Source organism: Pteropus vampyrus, unplaced genomic scaffold (genome assembly GCF_000151845.1).
Source record: "Pteropus vampyrus isolate Shadow unplaced genomic scaffold, Pvam_2.0 Scaffold135, whole genome shotgun sequence".
Lineage (NCBI taxonomy): Eukaryota > Metazoa > Chordata > Mammalia > Chiroptera > Pteropodidae > Pteropus > Pteropus vampyrus.
In genome coordinates this window covers 1,317,096-1,335,016 of record NW_011888916.1, presented here as the reverse complement: position 1 = coordinate 1,335,016, position 17,921 = coordinate 1,317,096, and the positions used below count along the sequence as shown (strand labels likewise).

The following is a 17,921-nucleotide window of genomic DNA, read 5'->3' as shown; positions in this document are numbered from 1 at the left end:
GAGATACTGGGGTCTTTAATTTTAGAATCTTTTCTAAAACAAGCCTTCTGGTGGGTGAGGATGCATCTACAGCTTTGAGCACCTGAACGAGCGAGCACCCAGGTGCTGAACAATCACTGGCAGTGGGCAGCCATGGGGGATAATGATTTGACCATGCACCATCTCCAGTGCTAGCTGCCCAGCTTCAGTTCCCCAACTTGAGGGTCTGTCTTGGATAACGGTTTTCTACTGTTTCCATGAGGATCCAGGCAGTAGCTATACTGGACTATTGGTTAATAGGATGGAGACCAGAAAAAAGCCATAGGGGTGCTGAGATGGTGGTCCTATTTTTGGTCCCTGGGCTCCTTTCAGGGGACTAGAAAGGGATAGAGGCTTGGGGCTTGTGTTTTCACCTAAGCTTGTAGCTGTTCCTGCCCTAGATTGGGGGATAGAGTCTGCATCCCCTCTGTACCCCCAAGCCCTGACCTCTTCTGTGATTAATGAGCTGACGATTCTGCATCGATAAGGAATTAACCTGGAGCCCCTACCCATCAATAGTCAGAAGTTTAGGTCCCCGGCCCCACCCCCACTCCTGACGTAGTGCTCCAGGGTCCCTGAGCAGACCAACCCTGCACTGCTTTACACACCCATATCCAAGTCCTTCCTCCACATTGCTGCCAGGAATTAACTCTTCAGCTGCCTGTCCACACCATCCCATCACCTATCCCTTCCTACACATGTACACACAGGCAGCAGCTGTTTATATTGGTTTAATCCATGTCAAATGTAGTTTACAAAGGGAAAGGACAAGTACCTTTGTATAGAATATACAGACACAGCATCACACCATGGGGCCCATGGGAGGGGCGGGGGAGACAACACTTTTCCCTGGGAACAGCAGCTCTAATCCCAGAAGTGGTTCTTGGCAGAAGGCTGGGCAGCCAGGAGCACCCTCATCTAGCCCTAATCTCGGCCCTTGCTTCAGCTCGGTTCCCATTTCCTGTGCATCCCCCCTCCCCCAACTCCTTATAAAGAGCCCCAGGAGCTAAGACTAAGGAGAGGATCACGTCCCTTGGGGCATGTGCCCCATGTCTGGGAGAAGAAATATACACCACTGAACACTGAGCACATGGGATAGGGAAGGGACATCAAAGGGAGAGAGGGAGGTAGGCACCCCAAGAGATGGATGGGCCGAGCCCCCAACCAGCCCTGAAGGAGGCACTGCTTCCAGGTGTTCTTAGAAAAAGAAAATCATACAACCAAAGGGGAGGAGGAGTAGAGGGCGAAGAATTGTCCCATTTATACACAACATTGTAAACATACACGGTCTATATTACATGTGCTTCAGTCTGGTGTTTGCATGTCTGTCTGTCCGTCTGTCAGTCTGGGGGTTGGATCTCAGGAGCCTTGCCCAGCGACTCACCCTTACCTATACCTCCCTGCCCCACCCTGGGAACAGAACCTGGAACAGGTATGGTCCCCAATCGTGGTTGGAGCCAGCAGGCAGGGCCTGGGCCTCAGCCTCCACTCTGGCTCCAAAGGCGCGTGTGCACGCGTGCGTGTGTGTGTGTGTGTGTGTGTGTGTGTGTGTGTGTGTATGTACATGGGGAACCTGTGTGAAAGTATGTACAAGGGGTAGTCACGTCACAGAGGCAGGCAGGCGGGGCTGCTTGAGGCAAGGCCTGTCTGGGGTGGCTAGCTCACAAGTAGATTCTCCGCAGGTCTCCGGGCGCTGTGATGGTGTTGCACTGAGGGCAGAGCTTCTTGGCACCCTGCAAGAACAGGGAGGGCTTCGGTTATATAGACTGTGCTGCATGTTAGCTCATGTGAGCACCCAGACTTGCAGCCATGTCTCCCTGCACCAGTTGTGTGCTGGGACCTTGATCCTGTCAGCCCAGGTCGGGGACATGGGCAGCCTCTGTGAGCAAGCAGGCACGCTCCTGCGTTGGGGGGATGCCAGGATCAAACCGCCTGGCCAGCCCCGCAGCAGGAGCCCCAGTAATGAGAACAAGGCTAGGTCCAGCTGTGGCTGCTGCGGCCCTAACAAGATTACACGCGGCCTTTGATCAGGACACAGAGCCCACGTCCGGGCCTTTTATTGCTGTCTCCGGGCGACATTTTAATGGCTGCTCCCAAGCGAAGAACAGGGGCAGGAGCAGAGGGAGCTTAGTAATGGGAGGGGGAGGGGCAGAGGCCCTGGTCCTGCTTACCCACACCCAGCCTCCTCCTGACCCAGGATCTCACCACTATGTGTGACACAGTGGGCCTTCTGGGGGTGGAGGCAGAGGGAAAGGAGGCAGTGAACTCAAAGAAGGGGAGAATTTAATAAACCTGAGGTGGGGGAGATAAGAATGTGGTGAGCTAGGGTGGGGGGATATCATGGCTTCTGGCTGTGTTCTATGCTCCCGCTCCCCCCTGCCCCTCCTCATCCCTCCCCCAAAGCAGGCTCAAGCATAGGCAAGGACATCTGGGCAGTACCCAGAACAGCAAAACCCTCCCTGACCCCCATGCCACCTCACCAGGGTCCGCAGCCAGCACTCCTCGCAGTGCACATGCCAACACTGGATGGACGTTAGGGGCATCGAGTATGAGTCCTGGAGAGGAGGTGGGCAGAGAAAGAGTCATGCTGAGGCTGGCCCACCCTCTAAAGAGTTCAGATCACAATGCAGAGACCCTCTCCAACCCCCAGAGGGCACTGAAGCCCGACCAAGGGCACGCCTAGGTTCCCTTCCTCTCACCATGCAGATGAGGCATTTGTAACGGTCCCCACGGGATAGCTGCCGTTCAAGTTCCCTGACCCGAGCCTTCAGGGCCTCAAACGTGGTTACAGCTGAATCTTCTGTTATTCTGTGAAGAGGAGAGCACAATTAGGCAGGCAGCAGGCTGGCATCCCTAACCTGACCCTCCGGCCCATAACTCCCTTGAATTCTAGAAGCACATTTACAAATCTCTCTCAGATGCCCCACTCCCCACCTGCCCATATCCTATATCTGCAAACTCCACATTCCAGAACTGAACTCCTAACCCTCCCTGTTCCTCCACCTCCACCCTGGTGAGTTTCCATGCCAGACACTTATGAACCATTCTCAAACCTTTCCTTCCTGCAACCATCCCTGTCACTCCTGACATCCCAAATCTGTCATCTACCTTCTAACATCTCTGAAGTCTCTTCACTTCTTTCCACCTCTACCATTACTTGCCCAGGTTCTCATGATTTCTTCTATGGATTACTCCACTAACCTGAATAGCCTCTCTGCCTCCAGTCCCCTCATTCTCTTCCATTCCATTCCCAGCACCCAGAATTTTACAAATTTGACCATTTCTATTTCCAGCATTTCAATGTCTCCCTTTACTCCCCAGTGTAAAGCTCTACCAAACTCCTCACAGGCTTACAAGGGCCTCCTCCTCCGTCCGCAGCCAGCTATCTCCCTCAGCACCCTACCACATACTTTAAGCTCCATCCACACCGAATAATAAAATTCTCCACACACACCACTGCTTTTCATTCCATTGGTCTCTCAGCACTCTCTCTTTCCTCTGGATCACCCCCACCTCCTAATTCACTAGTTCCATCTCACTGTTAAGGCCTAGTTCCCATTTTTTCCCAGCAGCCTTTTCCAGCCGTCCAGCCAGCACCACCATTGGTGGCTGCCTCTTCTGTGCCATTCCAGCACCCTGTACTGGACTCCACCACAGCAGTGTAACTGCAGATGTCTCTGTCTCCTCTGCTAGACTCAGTTCCTTGAGGGCAAAGCTAAGCACTCCACTAATATTGGCTATGGACATTAGCTTTACGTTAGGCACATCCAAACTCCAGAGAGTGAGAGATGTGGGGACTGAATGAGTCCCACATAATCTAGGTACCTGGGCTACAGGTCTGGCCTGCCTCAAGGACTGCTTGTGTCATCCGAGGCACATCGGATGCCCTGGTAGTCCTCACCTGTTGTTCATCAAGCACTACACAAGAAGGTCTCTACAACCTCTTGAAGATTCTTTGGGCTGCAATACTGAACAGGGAATAGCTAGGACTATCTCAAGGAGTTATCCCTCTTACCCCTCCTAAAACAAATGAACAGAACCCAGAGGAGCTCACAGAGGGAGAATACTTCCTATAGGAATAGAAGATGGTATTGGAGAGGGGCCTTAGGGAATAATAATGATAATACAAATAAAAGAGCTAAAATTTATTAAGCACTTACTAAATGCCAGGGACTGTACTGAGGAATGGAAAATTATCTTATTTACACCTCACAAAAACCCCATGAGGAGATGATAATACTCCCATTTTATATACGAGGAAACTAAAGAAGAACAGAAACATTAAGTAGCTTGCCCAAGGTCCACAAAGAGTGGAGGAAACAGGATTTAAACCTTGGTAGACCAATCCTGCAGTCAACCAGTAACTATGTGACTGACCATTATTACTCTACATTGAATAGACCCAGGAGGAGATGGGTCTCAAGGCCGAGGCAACATAGGAGCAAAAGCCAAAAAGGCTTAAGAACCCATGTAGCTGGAGGGCTCACCTGTGGGTAAGCAGAAAGTGCTAAAGTGGGAAAGAAGATTATATCTGGGAAGACCTCAGATGCCACAATCAGAGTTTATTTTACAGGCAATGGGAAGTTGCTGAGGATGTTGGAAGAGGGCTGTGACAGAATAAGAGCTGAGCTTTAAAAGATATTCAATAAGGAAGCAAGGAGATGGAATCCAAGTGCAATGTGCTGTGGGCAAGAAGGATCTCCTAAGGGCAGCCTGTTCTGCCAGCTTGGGGTAGACACCTGACTCAGAAAGCATGAAAGCTTATAGGTGGTCCGCCCCTGCTGGGTATGTAAGTGATGGGGGGAGGGTGGGGGTGGGTGGGGGGGGGGTGGGGCTGCGGGCGGGGAGGATAGATGGTGTTAACATTCCATGGGTAGCAACAAACTTCAATCTCTAACCTTCCTCTCTTAGGGTACTAGCAATAACATGTGACTTCCTGATGGCTGTGTTTATTAGGGATGCTCTAGATCCATTAATCCATGGGTCCATGATTCTCTCCGCCCTGCCTCTATCCAGGCAAGCTGAGAACAGCTCTGACTGCTTCCCTGGGAGAATCCATTCAACTTTCTAGCTCTAAAAGCCCTCACCACCCCCTCCCTTCCACAAGCACCTGCACAGCTGGCTCTTCCCCTGGCATTTTGCCCAATACCACATGTGCCATCCCCATCTGAATTGCTATTAATTCCTGACAAGGAGACAAGGATGGGTAGCTGTGCTCCCTTCCTCTCCAAGGACAAGGCTGGGCATTTGCCTGGTTCTATGTGGTTATTTCAAAGATGGGGAAACTAAGGCCTGGAGCTGGGGGCAGCCTACTCCAGAGTAGCAAACTAATTCTCAAACTCCAAAGCAGAGAATGAGCTAGAGTTGGAAAGGCAAAAAAGATGGGACCAAGAAAGAATGAAGCTATTTCTCAATCATCTCCAAAAGCTCCAAGGCCACATCTAACTCCAGAATCCACCCTGTCTTAGGTTTGCTCAGCACAAAACCTGACTTCTACTCTTTGTGTTGGTGAAATACTCAAGCCAACCCAGGTTGGCTGTGAGCTATTCCTGAGCCCCTCCAGGACGTAGGGTGGAGAATTCCCTAGAAGCCATGACATCCTGCTTTACTCCTTCCTTGGGCTGTGAAAAAGATCTAGGGCGGGAAACCATATTGTGTACAAGAAAGAGAGAAGGCATAGGGGCTAAAGAGCCCCCATCTTGGCAGACCCAGACCTAATGGAGATCTCTGCATATGAATGAGCCCGTCCCCAATTTGTTCTAGCACTGTGCCTACTGGTGCCTGTGCTCACACAGGTGGGACAGAAATCCTGACTTCCCTCAGCCTTGGGTGGGTGTACCCTCATGGATGGCCACTGGCTCTGGCCCCCACCTCCCCCTTGGGCGCCATCCCTGATTAATGATCTTGTCTTTCTGATTTATGAGCAGCCCCTCCAGACGAGGGTGGGTGCCCCTTATGGCCCCGCCCGCCCCGCTCAGCTGGAGTAGGAGAGAATTATTAAATAAACATCCATACGTCATTCCTCCCCCCTCAAGCTGGTTGCGCCAAACCCATGCGGCCCGCTCCCGCGCTGACACGGAGCAGCTGCGGTGATTCATGGGCAGCCGGGCCCTGCGCCGCGGCCCATACATCATGCCAGCAGCACTCGCAGCCCCGGCCGAGATAAACTGATCAACCACAACGGGCTGGAATGAATTTATGACAACACAAAATGGAGGGAAACAAATGGGAGGTGACCCTGGGCCACCGACCCGGCCCTGCACCGGCCTGCAATCCACTCTCCTGGCAGGAGGCAAGATGGAACACTGGTCCTGGAATGAAGAGGCTGCCTTTTAACCCTAGGCAACCTAGCCTCCAGTAGAGGGCTGGGGTGGGTGTGGGGAGTTAAGCAATGGCCAACGGCAGTAGCTCTAGGCACCCAGAACTGGACGATGCCACCTCCTGGGGCTAAAACAGGCCTTGCTTGGGCTTCTGGAAAGGCAGTAAGGTACCCAGCTGATTTCAAGTCCTTGCAGCTCCTGGGGATCCAAGCCAGGGGCTTCCCAGCCCTGGATGAAGTGCTAAAGGATCCCCTTTTTCCCTGCCAGAGAACCCAGGACAAAAATTCCAACCAGAAGTGATGAGACCCAATGCTTCTGCCTAAAACCCATTGCAAGCGCCACCCGGGACAAGAAAAATGAAACCAATTTAGCTCCCGATTAAGAAACAGAAACTGGAGATGAATCAAGTGTGCCGGCTGGGCTGGGCGGCCATACATCACATTCCCCGGGTGTAGGCCGCCGTGGCGGGCGAGCGGGCAGGCAGGCGGACTGCTCCTCCCGCTGCCAAGGCTCCGAGGGCTGTGGCCCAGTGATCAATTCACAGAGTCACGTTTAGCACCAGCTGGGCCCTACTGCCGGCTGTGTGCCCAGGGCTGCAGGATTGAGGGAGGGCCGGGAGCCCTGGTAGCCCCTCTTTTCCCACTGAACTGCTGTCCCAGGGGCCCCCTCCTGGCCCAACACTCACTTCTCGATGTCACTATTCTTGCAGGTCTTCTGCATGGCCTCCTGCTTACTGCTCTCCCCGTTGCTGGTAGATGGCATTTCTGTTAGGATAGAGAGGCAACTCATACTCTGGCCAGACTGGGCAGCATGGATGAGGGGCTGGGCCTGAGTCAGTCACCACCACCCAAGGATGTCCCCTCTCCCCCATTACTCTTAACCTGGGTCAGGACTTACCGTCACTGGCCCATTTAGAGAACTCAGGTGTGATGCGTGTGCTGGGAGGGCCACCACTAGAGGAAAGGAAGGAGAAAGAACAAAGTGAGCCCTGAAGGCAGGTAGGACAGCCCTGAGAGTAGGTACTGGGTTGACCCCTGCCTCAGGGCTTCCCACTCCTCTATGGCACCCCCAAAGTCTGTGCCCACACTTGCTTTAGGACTGCGCCCCGGAGTGCTTCTCTCTCCTTGGCTTCACCAGGCTCCTCTCCTGTACAGGGGATGACGTCAGCCTCCGTGTATCTGGCATGGTGGTCAAGGACAATGGATCCTAGTTTGTAGTAGGCTGTGAGAGTTGAATCTTGGCCAAAACAGAAACACTAACCCTGCCGTGGTGATGTGGGAGAGTACCAGAGGTGCTAGCTACTTTTCTTATTCCCTTGCCCTGTCCAACCAGCCCCACCTTGTCCCACAGTGCCTCAAGGATACTGTGGCTTCCCATACTCCAGAGTGTCGTCCCCATCCACATCCAAGTCAGCATCACTGTCCGGATTCTCTTTGCCGCTGCACATGACGAAACCAGAGCCTGTGGGAAGCAGGATGTAAGGACTGGGGGCCAACAAAACTAGGTCAAGGGTGCCCCTTCTGTTGCCTCTACGTAGGAATCAAGTTTTGGGCTAGATAGGCCCAGATAGTAACTTGGGCCTGGGATATAGAGAATACTCAGGTGCACTTAACTGACATTTCAGTCCCTTTCACTCCGCATACCTCATCCTTCTCTGTTATCGCTTGCTGCTCCAAATGGTCTCATAAACTAGTCCACTCAAACACTATGTCATGGCCTCAGGAGACAGTCTAGACCTGCTGTCTTCCTGTCTTCCAAGTTTAGGAAGAGCAAGAAGAGGACAGAGAAACTCAGGTCTATCAGATCACCCAACCTAGGACCTCAGCATTCCGTGTCCAGCCTGATAAGTCCATCAGAGGGGAGAGCAGGCTGGCTAAGTCCAGTCAGAGCCATACAGCAGGACCCCCCAGCCAACACTGTGATTTTGGCTGCCAGGTCCTTGCCAGCAAAAACACCAGGCAGCTGTTCAAATATTTGGTGTCTGAAGCGCCTGACATTAATTATTCATCTCCACCTCACTCAGCCCAGATTCCTGGACAAGTGCAGTTATAAAGGGATTAGGAAGGGACAGATGAGAGAGACTAGGCACGCACACCTGCTTCTCAAAGCAGTCCATGAAGGCAACCAGGCTGGTTGGAGGCAGTGCCAGGCAGGCAGGTGACCCCACCAAGGGGCATTTGGCCCAGCCACAGGCAGACTCTTGGCCAATGGGGAGGGAGAGCTGCTGAAGCTACAGGATGCCAACTTACTTTGCCATGTGGTCTACCCACCCTTCTTGAAAGCCCAGGGCCAAGGGCCACAAAGCTGCTCCTCCATCCCTGCCCCTGCCTTCTCCCAGTGGTCTCGGACCACTTCTCACTAGCCAGCACAGCAGCCCTGCCAGAGCAGAAAGAGATGAAAGTGATGGCATCTGTGGTGAGTGGAATCAGCAAGGAAATCCTTAAAGAGGTGAGGAAGTAGCTCAAAATTCTGCCTGATCATCTCAGAAATTTCTTGTCTTTTCTTTCCACTGTCAGGCTTTGACCCTCTCCTCAGGGTAACAGTCTTGTAATGGTTCCTCAAACCTGTCTGTTTTCTTCATGCTTGCCTACCATATAGTTCTGACCCTTCTCTTCTCTGCTTCAAAACTGATTATGACTTCCCACTGCATACACAATCTAGCCCATCTCCTCAGCCAGATCCGTTAGGATCTGGATGTATCCACTTCTCTACTTTCATTCTTTTCCCCTAACTTCACTTTACAAGCCCTATGCATATGGACAGACTACTTACTGCACCTTAAACCTAACTCTGTAAGTCTTGCTCTTAAGCCCTTTGCTCATACTATTCACTCCATTTGGAATATTCTCCATCTTTTAAGTTCATTTCAAAAGTATTTTCTTCTTGATCCTTCTTCTTCCTCCTATACCTCCTGTCTCTGGTCTCACGAAGGTTCAACCCATTCCAGAGTAAGCTGCACTGGGGGAAGAGAGGTTAGGCACTGCCTAGGCTCCACCTTTCCCTGACAGTCCTCATTTGCCCTCCACACCGAAGCACCAACAAACTCAAGGCAGCAGGCAGGTCAGCAATGGGGCCATTAAGCTGAGAAAACACCAAGTAACAGCTCTGTCTCCTATTCACGGCCAGGTGTCCTGACAAGCAATTCCCGCCTTGTGAGTGAGTGGCACCTCTATAAACCCTCTGACAGTTTGGGAGACAAACTCTGCCATCAATCAGAATGTAGCTATCAGGTTCACTTACAGCGTGTGCCCCCCGAGCCCTGCCAACCCCCCTCCCCCAAGTACAGGCAGCTCAACAGTCAGTCTCACATCCTCAGCTCAGCCTGGCCCTGCCCAGTCCTGCTTGTGGGTGGGCAAAAAGGAAATCAAAGAACCCATGGCAAAACTCAGACAACAGGGCACCCCAAAGCCCCAGCTTCTCAACACTGAAAGCAGCCCTGTGGCCTGAAATCCTTTCTTGTGCAGTCTTCTTGCCTGCCAGGCCTCGAGAACGACTCATACTCCAGTGGAACACAGCTATCGTGGTTTCTGAAATTCTACGTTTTTTCTTGCTCCCATGCCTTCTTACCTCCTGCTGTCTCTATCTAGAATCTTGTCCTTCCTGGTCTACTAATCAAATGTCTGCTCATTCTGCCAAGTCTGGTTGGTTCAACCATGCCTTCTAGTAACTCATAGTGCCTACACAGCAGTTGCTCTATAAATACTTCCTGAATGAACTACCGCCTCAACGATATTCTTTCAACCTTTAGAGTTTATCCTCTGCCTGGCTTGGCACTTGAGGGATCTGATCCCTACCCTCAAGGTGCTGAGTATGGGTGAGAATTCTCCAGGTATTTCTATATGTGTGCCACTTCCAGCAGAGCTGGCCAGACCCATGACAGGTACCATACCATATACCTAAGCACTAATGGCTAAATGCAATTCTACTAGATCCTGGGAGCCCTGTGCTAGAGGGAAGGCCAAGACCTGATTAGTTGGTGTCTTTGAGAAACCTCTCAGGACACAATCTTCTCTACCAGCTCCCAGGCTCCAGCTGGGCTTCTGCTCCTCTGACCCATCAGGCAAGATAGAAAGCACAACATATCTTGTTTGCCAAGGAAAAGGCTGCTCTGTCTCTGGTCTGAGGAGTTTACTCTGATCCTGACCCCAAACCCCAGTGGAGACAGATGTTGGGAACCTCTCCCCACCCCCACAGGTGTTCAGAACAGGCTGCCGCTGCCAATTTCACTCTTGTGCTGCCCCAGCCTGCTCCAACCTCCTTCCCAGCACATTAAACTTTATTTTCTTAATGAAATGTCACTTGCTGACTTCTGGCAGAATCATAATAAAAAGAAACGGCAATAAAGCCATTTTATGCAGACAGAGCCCCAGCCAGCTCGCCCCCCCTCCTGCTTTGAGAGGAAGGCTCCACAGTCGTTTTATGTTCTCAGCTGCTGGAACATCCCAAGCCAGTACTCAGAGGCGAGATGGCACAGAGAATTCCTTTCCAAGCCTTTGGCTCCTGTTTTGTACAGATCTGGGGATAACAGGCAAGCTGCCACTCCTGCTGCTGCTGCTTCTATCCAGGGAATGGACTCAGCCCTGAGGACCTCCAAGATGACCCAGAGTACCCTTTAGTCATCAAGGAGGCCCTGTTGTCATGACTTGGCTCCACCTTAAAGTGGCACAAAGGGCTGGGCTGTTGCCAACAGGCAAACTAAGCCTGGAGGTCAGTGATGCTCAGCAGAGTGGGTCCGAGTCCTTGGAGGGTGGGCAGTGAAAAATCCCTTCCAAGTGTACACTTAGCAATAGAGAGGGAGGGGGTTAAGTGCAGAAATGATAAACAAGTCTAAATTTTATAAAAACGACCCCCCTCCCATAAACTCATTTCTTCCTGGGTCATTGAGAAGAAAAAAAAAAAAAAATCACTGTTAATTTAATCAATTGATCAGATAATCGATTGAGAAACTGGAGATGCACGTTTACTGGGGACTGTAACGTCCTGGAACCTGAAACCACAAAAAAAGAGCCATTGATTTCCTCACCTACTGCTCCCAACAAAACCAGAGCCTAGGGAGAAAGGAAAGTCTTGGGGCCCTCCAGAGGACTGTGCTCTCCAAAAGGAAGGGGGGTCAGGAGCAGCAGCTTCCGGAGAGTTTTACACTGGAATTAGTTACAGATGCAGTTACGGTGTCTTGTGTAAACGCCATCGATTGGGGAGCTGACAGTCTGGGGAGCTGCGATGCGGGACAATCAATCGGCCTGCAGTGTCACCTGCCACCTCGCTGAACAGTTGACAATGCAATTATCCAGTGTGGAGGCAGGGAGTTGGCGTGTGTCAAACGCACTTAGCCACTTTCCGGGCCTCCTCGATAACGCGTTTCACTGCCTCACGTCAGGAGAGACGCATAGAGAGACAGACGCCGTTTAAAACCATTGATACTTGCTCCTGCCTGCACTCCTGTCCCAGCTTAACAATTGTGTTCCAAAAGGCGATTAAATCCCGTCAGTCACCACAGGGGACAGAAGGTGCCCTGCTCCTTGCCACCTCTCCAACCGCTCCCACCAGGCAACAGTTATAACTAAAGGCAGCAGCCCTAACGCCCTCCAATCCAAGGCTGCCTCCAGCAGCTGGCTGTTCCAACACTTGTTACTGACTGAATCAAGCAGCAGGGCTCTGCCGGGGGATATTTTTAGCACCTAGGGATCCCATCTTTTGGGAACCAACATGCCAAAGGAGGCAATAGCTGGGGCAAGGCCTGTTTCACTGTGCCCTTAGACTCACAATATCTCTCACCCCCTTGACTCATAATCTGGTGCTTAAGTTTCCTCTCACTACAGCCAATTCAAAGATCCATGCCTGAGCTGCCCTGCCTGTCCTCTTCATGATGCCTCATTCAGCTACTTGGAACCAGCCTAAATCTAAGACAGAAACTTGAAAAAGATGTAATCCCTAGGCCAGGATCTGGGCAGGGCAGAGGCCCTGCACAGCCGATTCTCTTAGTACCTTCCCTCTCCCTCCCCTCGACCTGTTTGATTCAAAGGGGCTTAATCCAGGATTCTAGCAACCCATTTCCCTTCAGGTTCAAAGATATAGTTGTAGCACCTTCCGTTTCTTATGCAGCTTCCTGGGAAATTCCTCCATCTCACCACTCATGTGTCCACCACATCACTGTCACCTTATCTGAAACCAACCATTCCCATGTCCTCTCTCCAGTCTGTCCATTTCAGATATGATGAGCTTCAGGCTCCTCAAATCCAGCTGGTTGAACTTTCACTGGCAACCAATACAGGGGAGGGAACAAAGCTCACTACCTTAAGTCTCTTCTCCAGGACCCAGGACCTGGAGAAACAGGAAATGAGGAAAGCTGTGGCTCATTCGTCACATACCTCCTTTGACTATATGTGGGAGTAGGTTTATCTCCAAGGGCTGTATAATTAGGTTTTTCCTGTGGCCTGCTGCTCTAGCCTAGAGACATTCTTGCTCTGCCCAGGGCAGGCATGTTGCCCCCCAAAAGTATCTTTTTTCTCGTAACCGCTGAGTTCTTTTAAGGGAATGCTGGTGAAGCACTAGGCAATGTGTGCTGCCCTTGAGGCAATTATACCTCTGGGTGGGGAGAAACAGCAGTAGCAGGTTAGCAAACTTAAGGTTCTGAGGGGACAGCCCACAATCTCTCCCAGAACTGAGAGGGCCAGAGTGTTTCCTAGACTGAAAGTTTCTTCTAATTTACTTTTTTGCATTCTTTACCTATTTCCCTTAGTCTCTTAAAGATCTATTTCCAGCTGGACCTATCTTGGTGCTTACCTGTTATGTCTGGTCCTTCATTTTTTCCTAAAATACCAATTCCTAATACTCCCAGGCCTGAGCTATCTGGGCCTCACTGTCAGTAACCGTAAGTCCCATCTCTAAGGCCTGCTCCCCTCAGTCAAGTGTCGTCACCAAAACTCCTGCTTGTCCACTGGCTCCATAGCTGATTATATTCCAAGGAACTGATTTGATCCATCAGACCAGCTCCCAGTGGGCCTGGTATGAAGCTTTACTGAAGATGACGAAGGGGCCCTGGTCTGGGAGCGGGGTAGGGGATGATCGGATATAGGACCTTATCTGCAATTCTTCAATTCTTTCATATCTAACAAGGACAGCAATCTCTGTTCTGTCAGCACGCACAGAGCAGCTTAAATGGGCCTCACCGCTCGCCTGCTCATCCTGCCTCTGCTCCCTCTCTCTGAAGTCGGCTGGGCAGCTTCTTCAGCCAGCGTTATCACTCCCTCTAACCGGTCTTGGCAGGCAATCTAATTCCTCCTGAAAAGGTCACCGCCATTTTAACTGCCTTTCAATCACATTAAGCACGCGCTGCCCGGCTTGCGGCCCAGCCCGCCCGGCGGGCGATCAATGCGCTGCACTGACACCAGCCCGCCTGGCGGGGCCACACCCAACCCCCCAAGAGTTTGAGACTATTGGTCCAGGCCAGAAAGAGTAGACTGACAGATGGCCAGCTTCTGCAGACAAAGTTTCGGTGACAGAAGCAGTCTGGATCAGCCAGAGCTTCCTTTGATAGCTTCCCCCTCCACTGAGAAGCCTCAGCCTCCTCCGCTCCACTGCGCCCCGCTCTCTGCCTCTCTGCCTCGTGGCCCCTGCTGATCTTGCTGTAAAACAGCCTTTCAAGTCTGCCTGTCTTTTGACTGCACTAAGCTGTTTAAGAGGCGGCAGCAGCTTCTATCAGGAAAGCTGGAGCAATTCTCTGCAGATAAAGGCACCTCCGGCCCCTGTTCCCTCTTCAAGTCTCACTCTCATTCTCGCTTCCAAATCGCTCAAAGAAAAGCCCCCTTTGAACTCTCCTTAGGAATTCTTGAAAGAACAACCTCACAGTGTAAACACTCTGGGAAAACTGACACCCGCCCAAGGCCTAAGAGCCCCTCGCACCAGCTCTGCAAGTGCATCCTAGTGCAGGGGAAATACTTTGTCAAATCAGCAGGCCCTACGTAGCTTTATCCCCCTTAAGCCCTTTCTGTGCCCAGAAGCCATCAGATCCAGTTGTGTGCCAAGAAACCTAAGAAGTTGCCACAGCAATGGAAGGTGTGAATATCTGCAGCAGCCAACAGAGTGAACCCAGAGCAACATCCTGGAACTGACCCTGCACAGGCTGCCACCAGACACCTGTGTGTATAGTTCACGGGATCCTGGGCTTTGCTGCTCATTCTCCCAGGGCCTCAGACACTTAGGACAGAAACAGAGTGAAATGGCACGTGAACATTTCCCAGCTCAGTGCTTAGGCTTGGGAACCAGTTTGGTCTGATTAACCTTCCTGATTTATACTTTGGCTTGTCCCCAAACGCTTGGAAAATGTGAGAGAAGCCTAGTGGCATAATGCCCCACCTGGGCTTGGAGCCCATTAGTGTAGCCAGTCTGCACTGGACGGCACTGTGATCACCCCTTACCACCAGACCAAGTGGCAGGACCCCAAAGAGGCAGAGACTCTCTTCCTAGCTGCTGTGAGATTCCCTGGGGACCAGACATAGCTGTTCTCCCAAGGGTGATGCCCAGAGAACTGGAGGCAGATGGAAGCAGATTGGCTCACTTAATGACCATAAGCTGCAGTGCCAGCTGTGCTTGCACACAGAAGAGAGAAGAGCTGGAGACCAGGAGGCAGATAGCTCCCCCTTCCCCTGCCAAGGCAAGGGAGTTTGAAAAGAGGACACTGACCCTGGGCACTCAACCAGTCTGCTGTCTGACCTGGTGTGTTGCAGGTGGGAGACTTCCACTGGGCCATGCCATATCCCTTTGAGGAGCTGGAATGGCACTGGAGCTGGGCAGGGCCCTGTAGACCCCTCTGGAACAACTGGGGAGAGCCTGAGGGAAACAGGGAGCAGCTGGGCCCAGGTCCCTCTTGCTTCAGGGCAGAGGGCGCCCAGGGAGGATGGGATCAGAGCTAAAATTAGATTCACCAACGAAGCTCATGGGAGGTCAAATTTTGCCATAACTCACTCTTTCCTCTGTAACTGATTTTTCTGACATGGGTCGGGGGAGGGGGGGGAGGGGGAGGAGGAGGAGGAGGAGGAGGAGGAGGAGGAGGAGGAGGAGGAAGAGGAAGAAGACGAGGAGGAGGAGGAGGAGGAAGAAGAAAATCCAATGTGTTTGCCTGGAAGCCCTCAGGGCCCCCAGTGCTGGAGGTGTACAGCAGGTTGCTGGATTCTCATTTATCAGCCTTAAGAGGGATGGAGTGATAAATGCATAACCGTCCCTTTAATATTTTATGCAGGTGCTAACACGGCTTGCCTGTCACCTTCAATGCATCACCCGAGGCTGAGAGCCCCCCTCGTCACTCCTAGCTTGCAGCCTCACAATTCCATTTCCCCACCCAAATATGTCTATTTTAATATGCACATCACAGGCAGGCAGCATGGTCACAAAGGAGCCCCACCAGCAGCAGTTCTCACATGGTGGAACACACGACCAGCCACCAACCCTGGCCTCTTGGCTCCCAACTGATGAATACCCAGCAAAGGCCTGACCACCAGAGTGCCAGAGAGCGACTATGTGTCGCTGCTTGTACCTCGGAAACCACCTTCCAGGAGAGTGGTGGCCCGTATCCGCTTCTGCCCGCACCACTCATACTCCTCAAAGCGGTTGCTGTTCTCATGCTCGATGTCCACGGCATCATCCTCAGCCATGCAGGAGCCTTCCCTCTGTGAAGAGTAGAGCAGGATCATGCGGGTCCCAGGCCATTCCTACCTGTCCAAGGCCTGCAAGGAAGGCACAGCCCTGGCCCCCCAGCTGCGGTATGCCAGATGGGCCCCCAGCTCCAGGCCTCCTGTGAAGTAAGCCAATCTAGTGGTCAAGGACCTGGGCCTCTTCCCAATGATTTTCCACTGGAGCCCCAGGGGAGGAGTGGGAGAGTGAAAGCAAAGGAAAAAAGCAAAGAACAAAGAGGAAGAAGCTGCTGAGACCACACAGAGACCCCAACAGCCCATAGATCTGGGGGCAGTCAGCAGCTAGTGTGAAGGGAAAGGGGGAGGGGAGAAGAGGTAGGTGGTGATGGCCCCTCTACCTTAGAAAGGCAATGCTCCACATGCCTACTCATCTCCTGCTCCGATCCTGCCAGGGGGCGGTTGCACAGGGGACATACCTGCCCTTCATCTTGCTTCCTCCGTTTCATTTTCCCAATCCGAGCTGTATGGAGAAACCGAAAACAAAGCACAGAACAGGCAGACGGTCACTGTAGTTCCCAGGGTCCCAGTGGAGTTGACACATCCTGACCTCCTGCCAGCCATTAGCCCTTTTGTTCAGTGACTGATCTGGCCCTCATTATGCAGCACCTTCTGCTCCTTTGGGGACTGGGCCTTGCCAAGAGCACCTGGAGAGATTAGAGCTAGGCCAGCAAAGTGTCTATGCTGTGGCCAGAGCTGGCTCAAGCTTAATGCATACCTCCCTACCTGCAGTACTCAAGGAGTCCAATGAGCAAAGACACTCCATTGTTGCTTGGTATCTTCCTAGAAGATCAAGATCATGGGCTCTTTTGGGGTCAAGAAATACAACTTTAGAAAACATCTCTTGGCTAGAATTCAAGGTCCCTCCAGGGGACTGATGTGGCCTGTTGTTCACTTATCAGCTAAAACCCCTTTTGTTTTTAGGCCAAGAGCCCTTAGTGTCCTACCTAGAATCAACCCAAGAAGAATTTCTCTCACGTTCATTGTTCCCATTTTATGGAAGAGGCGACCAAGGCCCAGTGATAAAGACATAGAGGGTCTGAGTCAGAAAGCTCAGAGTACCTTGAGAGGGCAACCCTTATTGTGACTACCCAAACCTGTTCTATCATTTCTAATCAGTGCAGAGGGACTGTCAGGCCCCCAAGGCAGAGGGCTGCCTGCCATGCTGTCCCACAGGGGGCTCAATTCCAAAGTGCACACTGCAAGCCCACAACACTGCTAATTAATGCTGAGAGATGCAATCATTTCTAATTAGCTCACTAATCCCTCTCTGCAGCCCTCCTGTCACTGAAGCAGGAAGGGGTCAAAACAAGGGACTCTTCCCTCTAACCCCTCCCTGAATGCAACAGCAGAAGCAGAGGTAGCTACTCTGAGATTAGATGAATGGGTTTGGAAGGAGGCAGCCAAGGAGGGAAAAGTTCCCCATTGCAGGGCCAGGAAGAACTTCCTCATAGACACTGACCCTGGTGGGAAGATCATGAATGCAGTTTAGGGAGGGGGACACAAGTGAGAGGTAACATAGGTAAGAACTGATACATTATAATTTATAGCTTTGTGTTAGGCTCAAAGTCAAATAACTTATACACGGCAGCTCATTTAATTCTATATCCTGAAGCTAGGTTGCATTATCTATTTTAACAGATGAAAAAACTCAAAGCTCAGAGAGATCAAGGCACTTGTTCAAGCAGCTAAAATGTGGCAAAGGCAGGAAAGGAAGCCAGGTCTGATTCCATAACCTAGAATGCTCTCCTGTCCTAAGAGTCTCCTTGACTGATAAACATCAACAAAGATTGATCTTGTGAGTGTGTTAAGGCAACAAGAATATGCACTTGGGGTCCCAGCTTCTCCCTGTTGAGGACCTGAGGCAGGGAGCTACTCCAACTCCAAAACAGAGTAG

The 17,921-nt window shown here is 51.7% G+C and overlaps 1 protein-coding gene across 2 annotated transcripts in view; it reads right to left on the bottom strand.

The window, feature by feature from the left end:
* Window positions 1–733: 733 nt before the first annotated feature.
* RNF220 (ring finger protein 220) overlaps window positions 734–17,921 on the bottom strand; it is a 214,097-nt gene continuing 196,909 nt past the window's right edge. For both annotated transcript variants that reach the window (XM_011367561.2, XM_011367560.2), the window contains exons 7-15: window positions 16,444–16,487; window positions 15,871–16,003; window positions 7,703–7,799; window positions 7,430–7,516; window positions 7,236–7,291; window positions 7,024–7,102; window positions 2,718–2,826; window positions 2,499–2,573; window positions 734–1,751 (exon numbers count right to left, since the gene is read on the bottom strand). In XM_011367561.2, coding sequence (XP_011365863.1) covers window positions 1,680–1,751; window positions 2,499–2,573; window positions 2,718–2,826; window positions 7,024–7,102; window positions 7,236–7,291; window positions 7,430–7,516; window positions 7,703–7,799; window positions 15,871–16,003; window positions 16,444–16,487 — 752 coding nt within the window. In that variant the 3' untranslated portion in view covers window positions 734–1,679. The remainder of the gene's footprint in view (window positions 1,752–2,498; window positions 2,574–2,717; window positions 2,827–7,023; window positions 7,103–7,235; window positions 7,292–7,429; window positions 7,517–7,702; window positions 7,800–15,870; window positions 16,004–16,443; window positions 16,488–17,921) is intronic.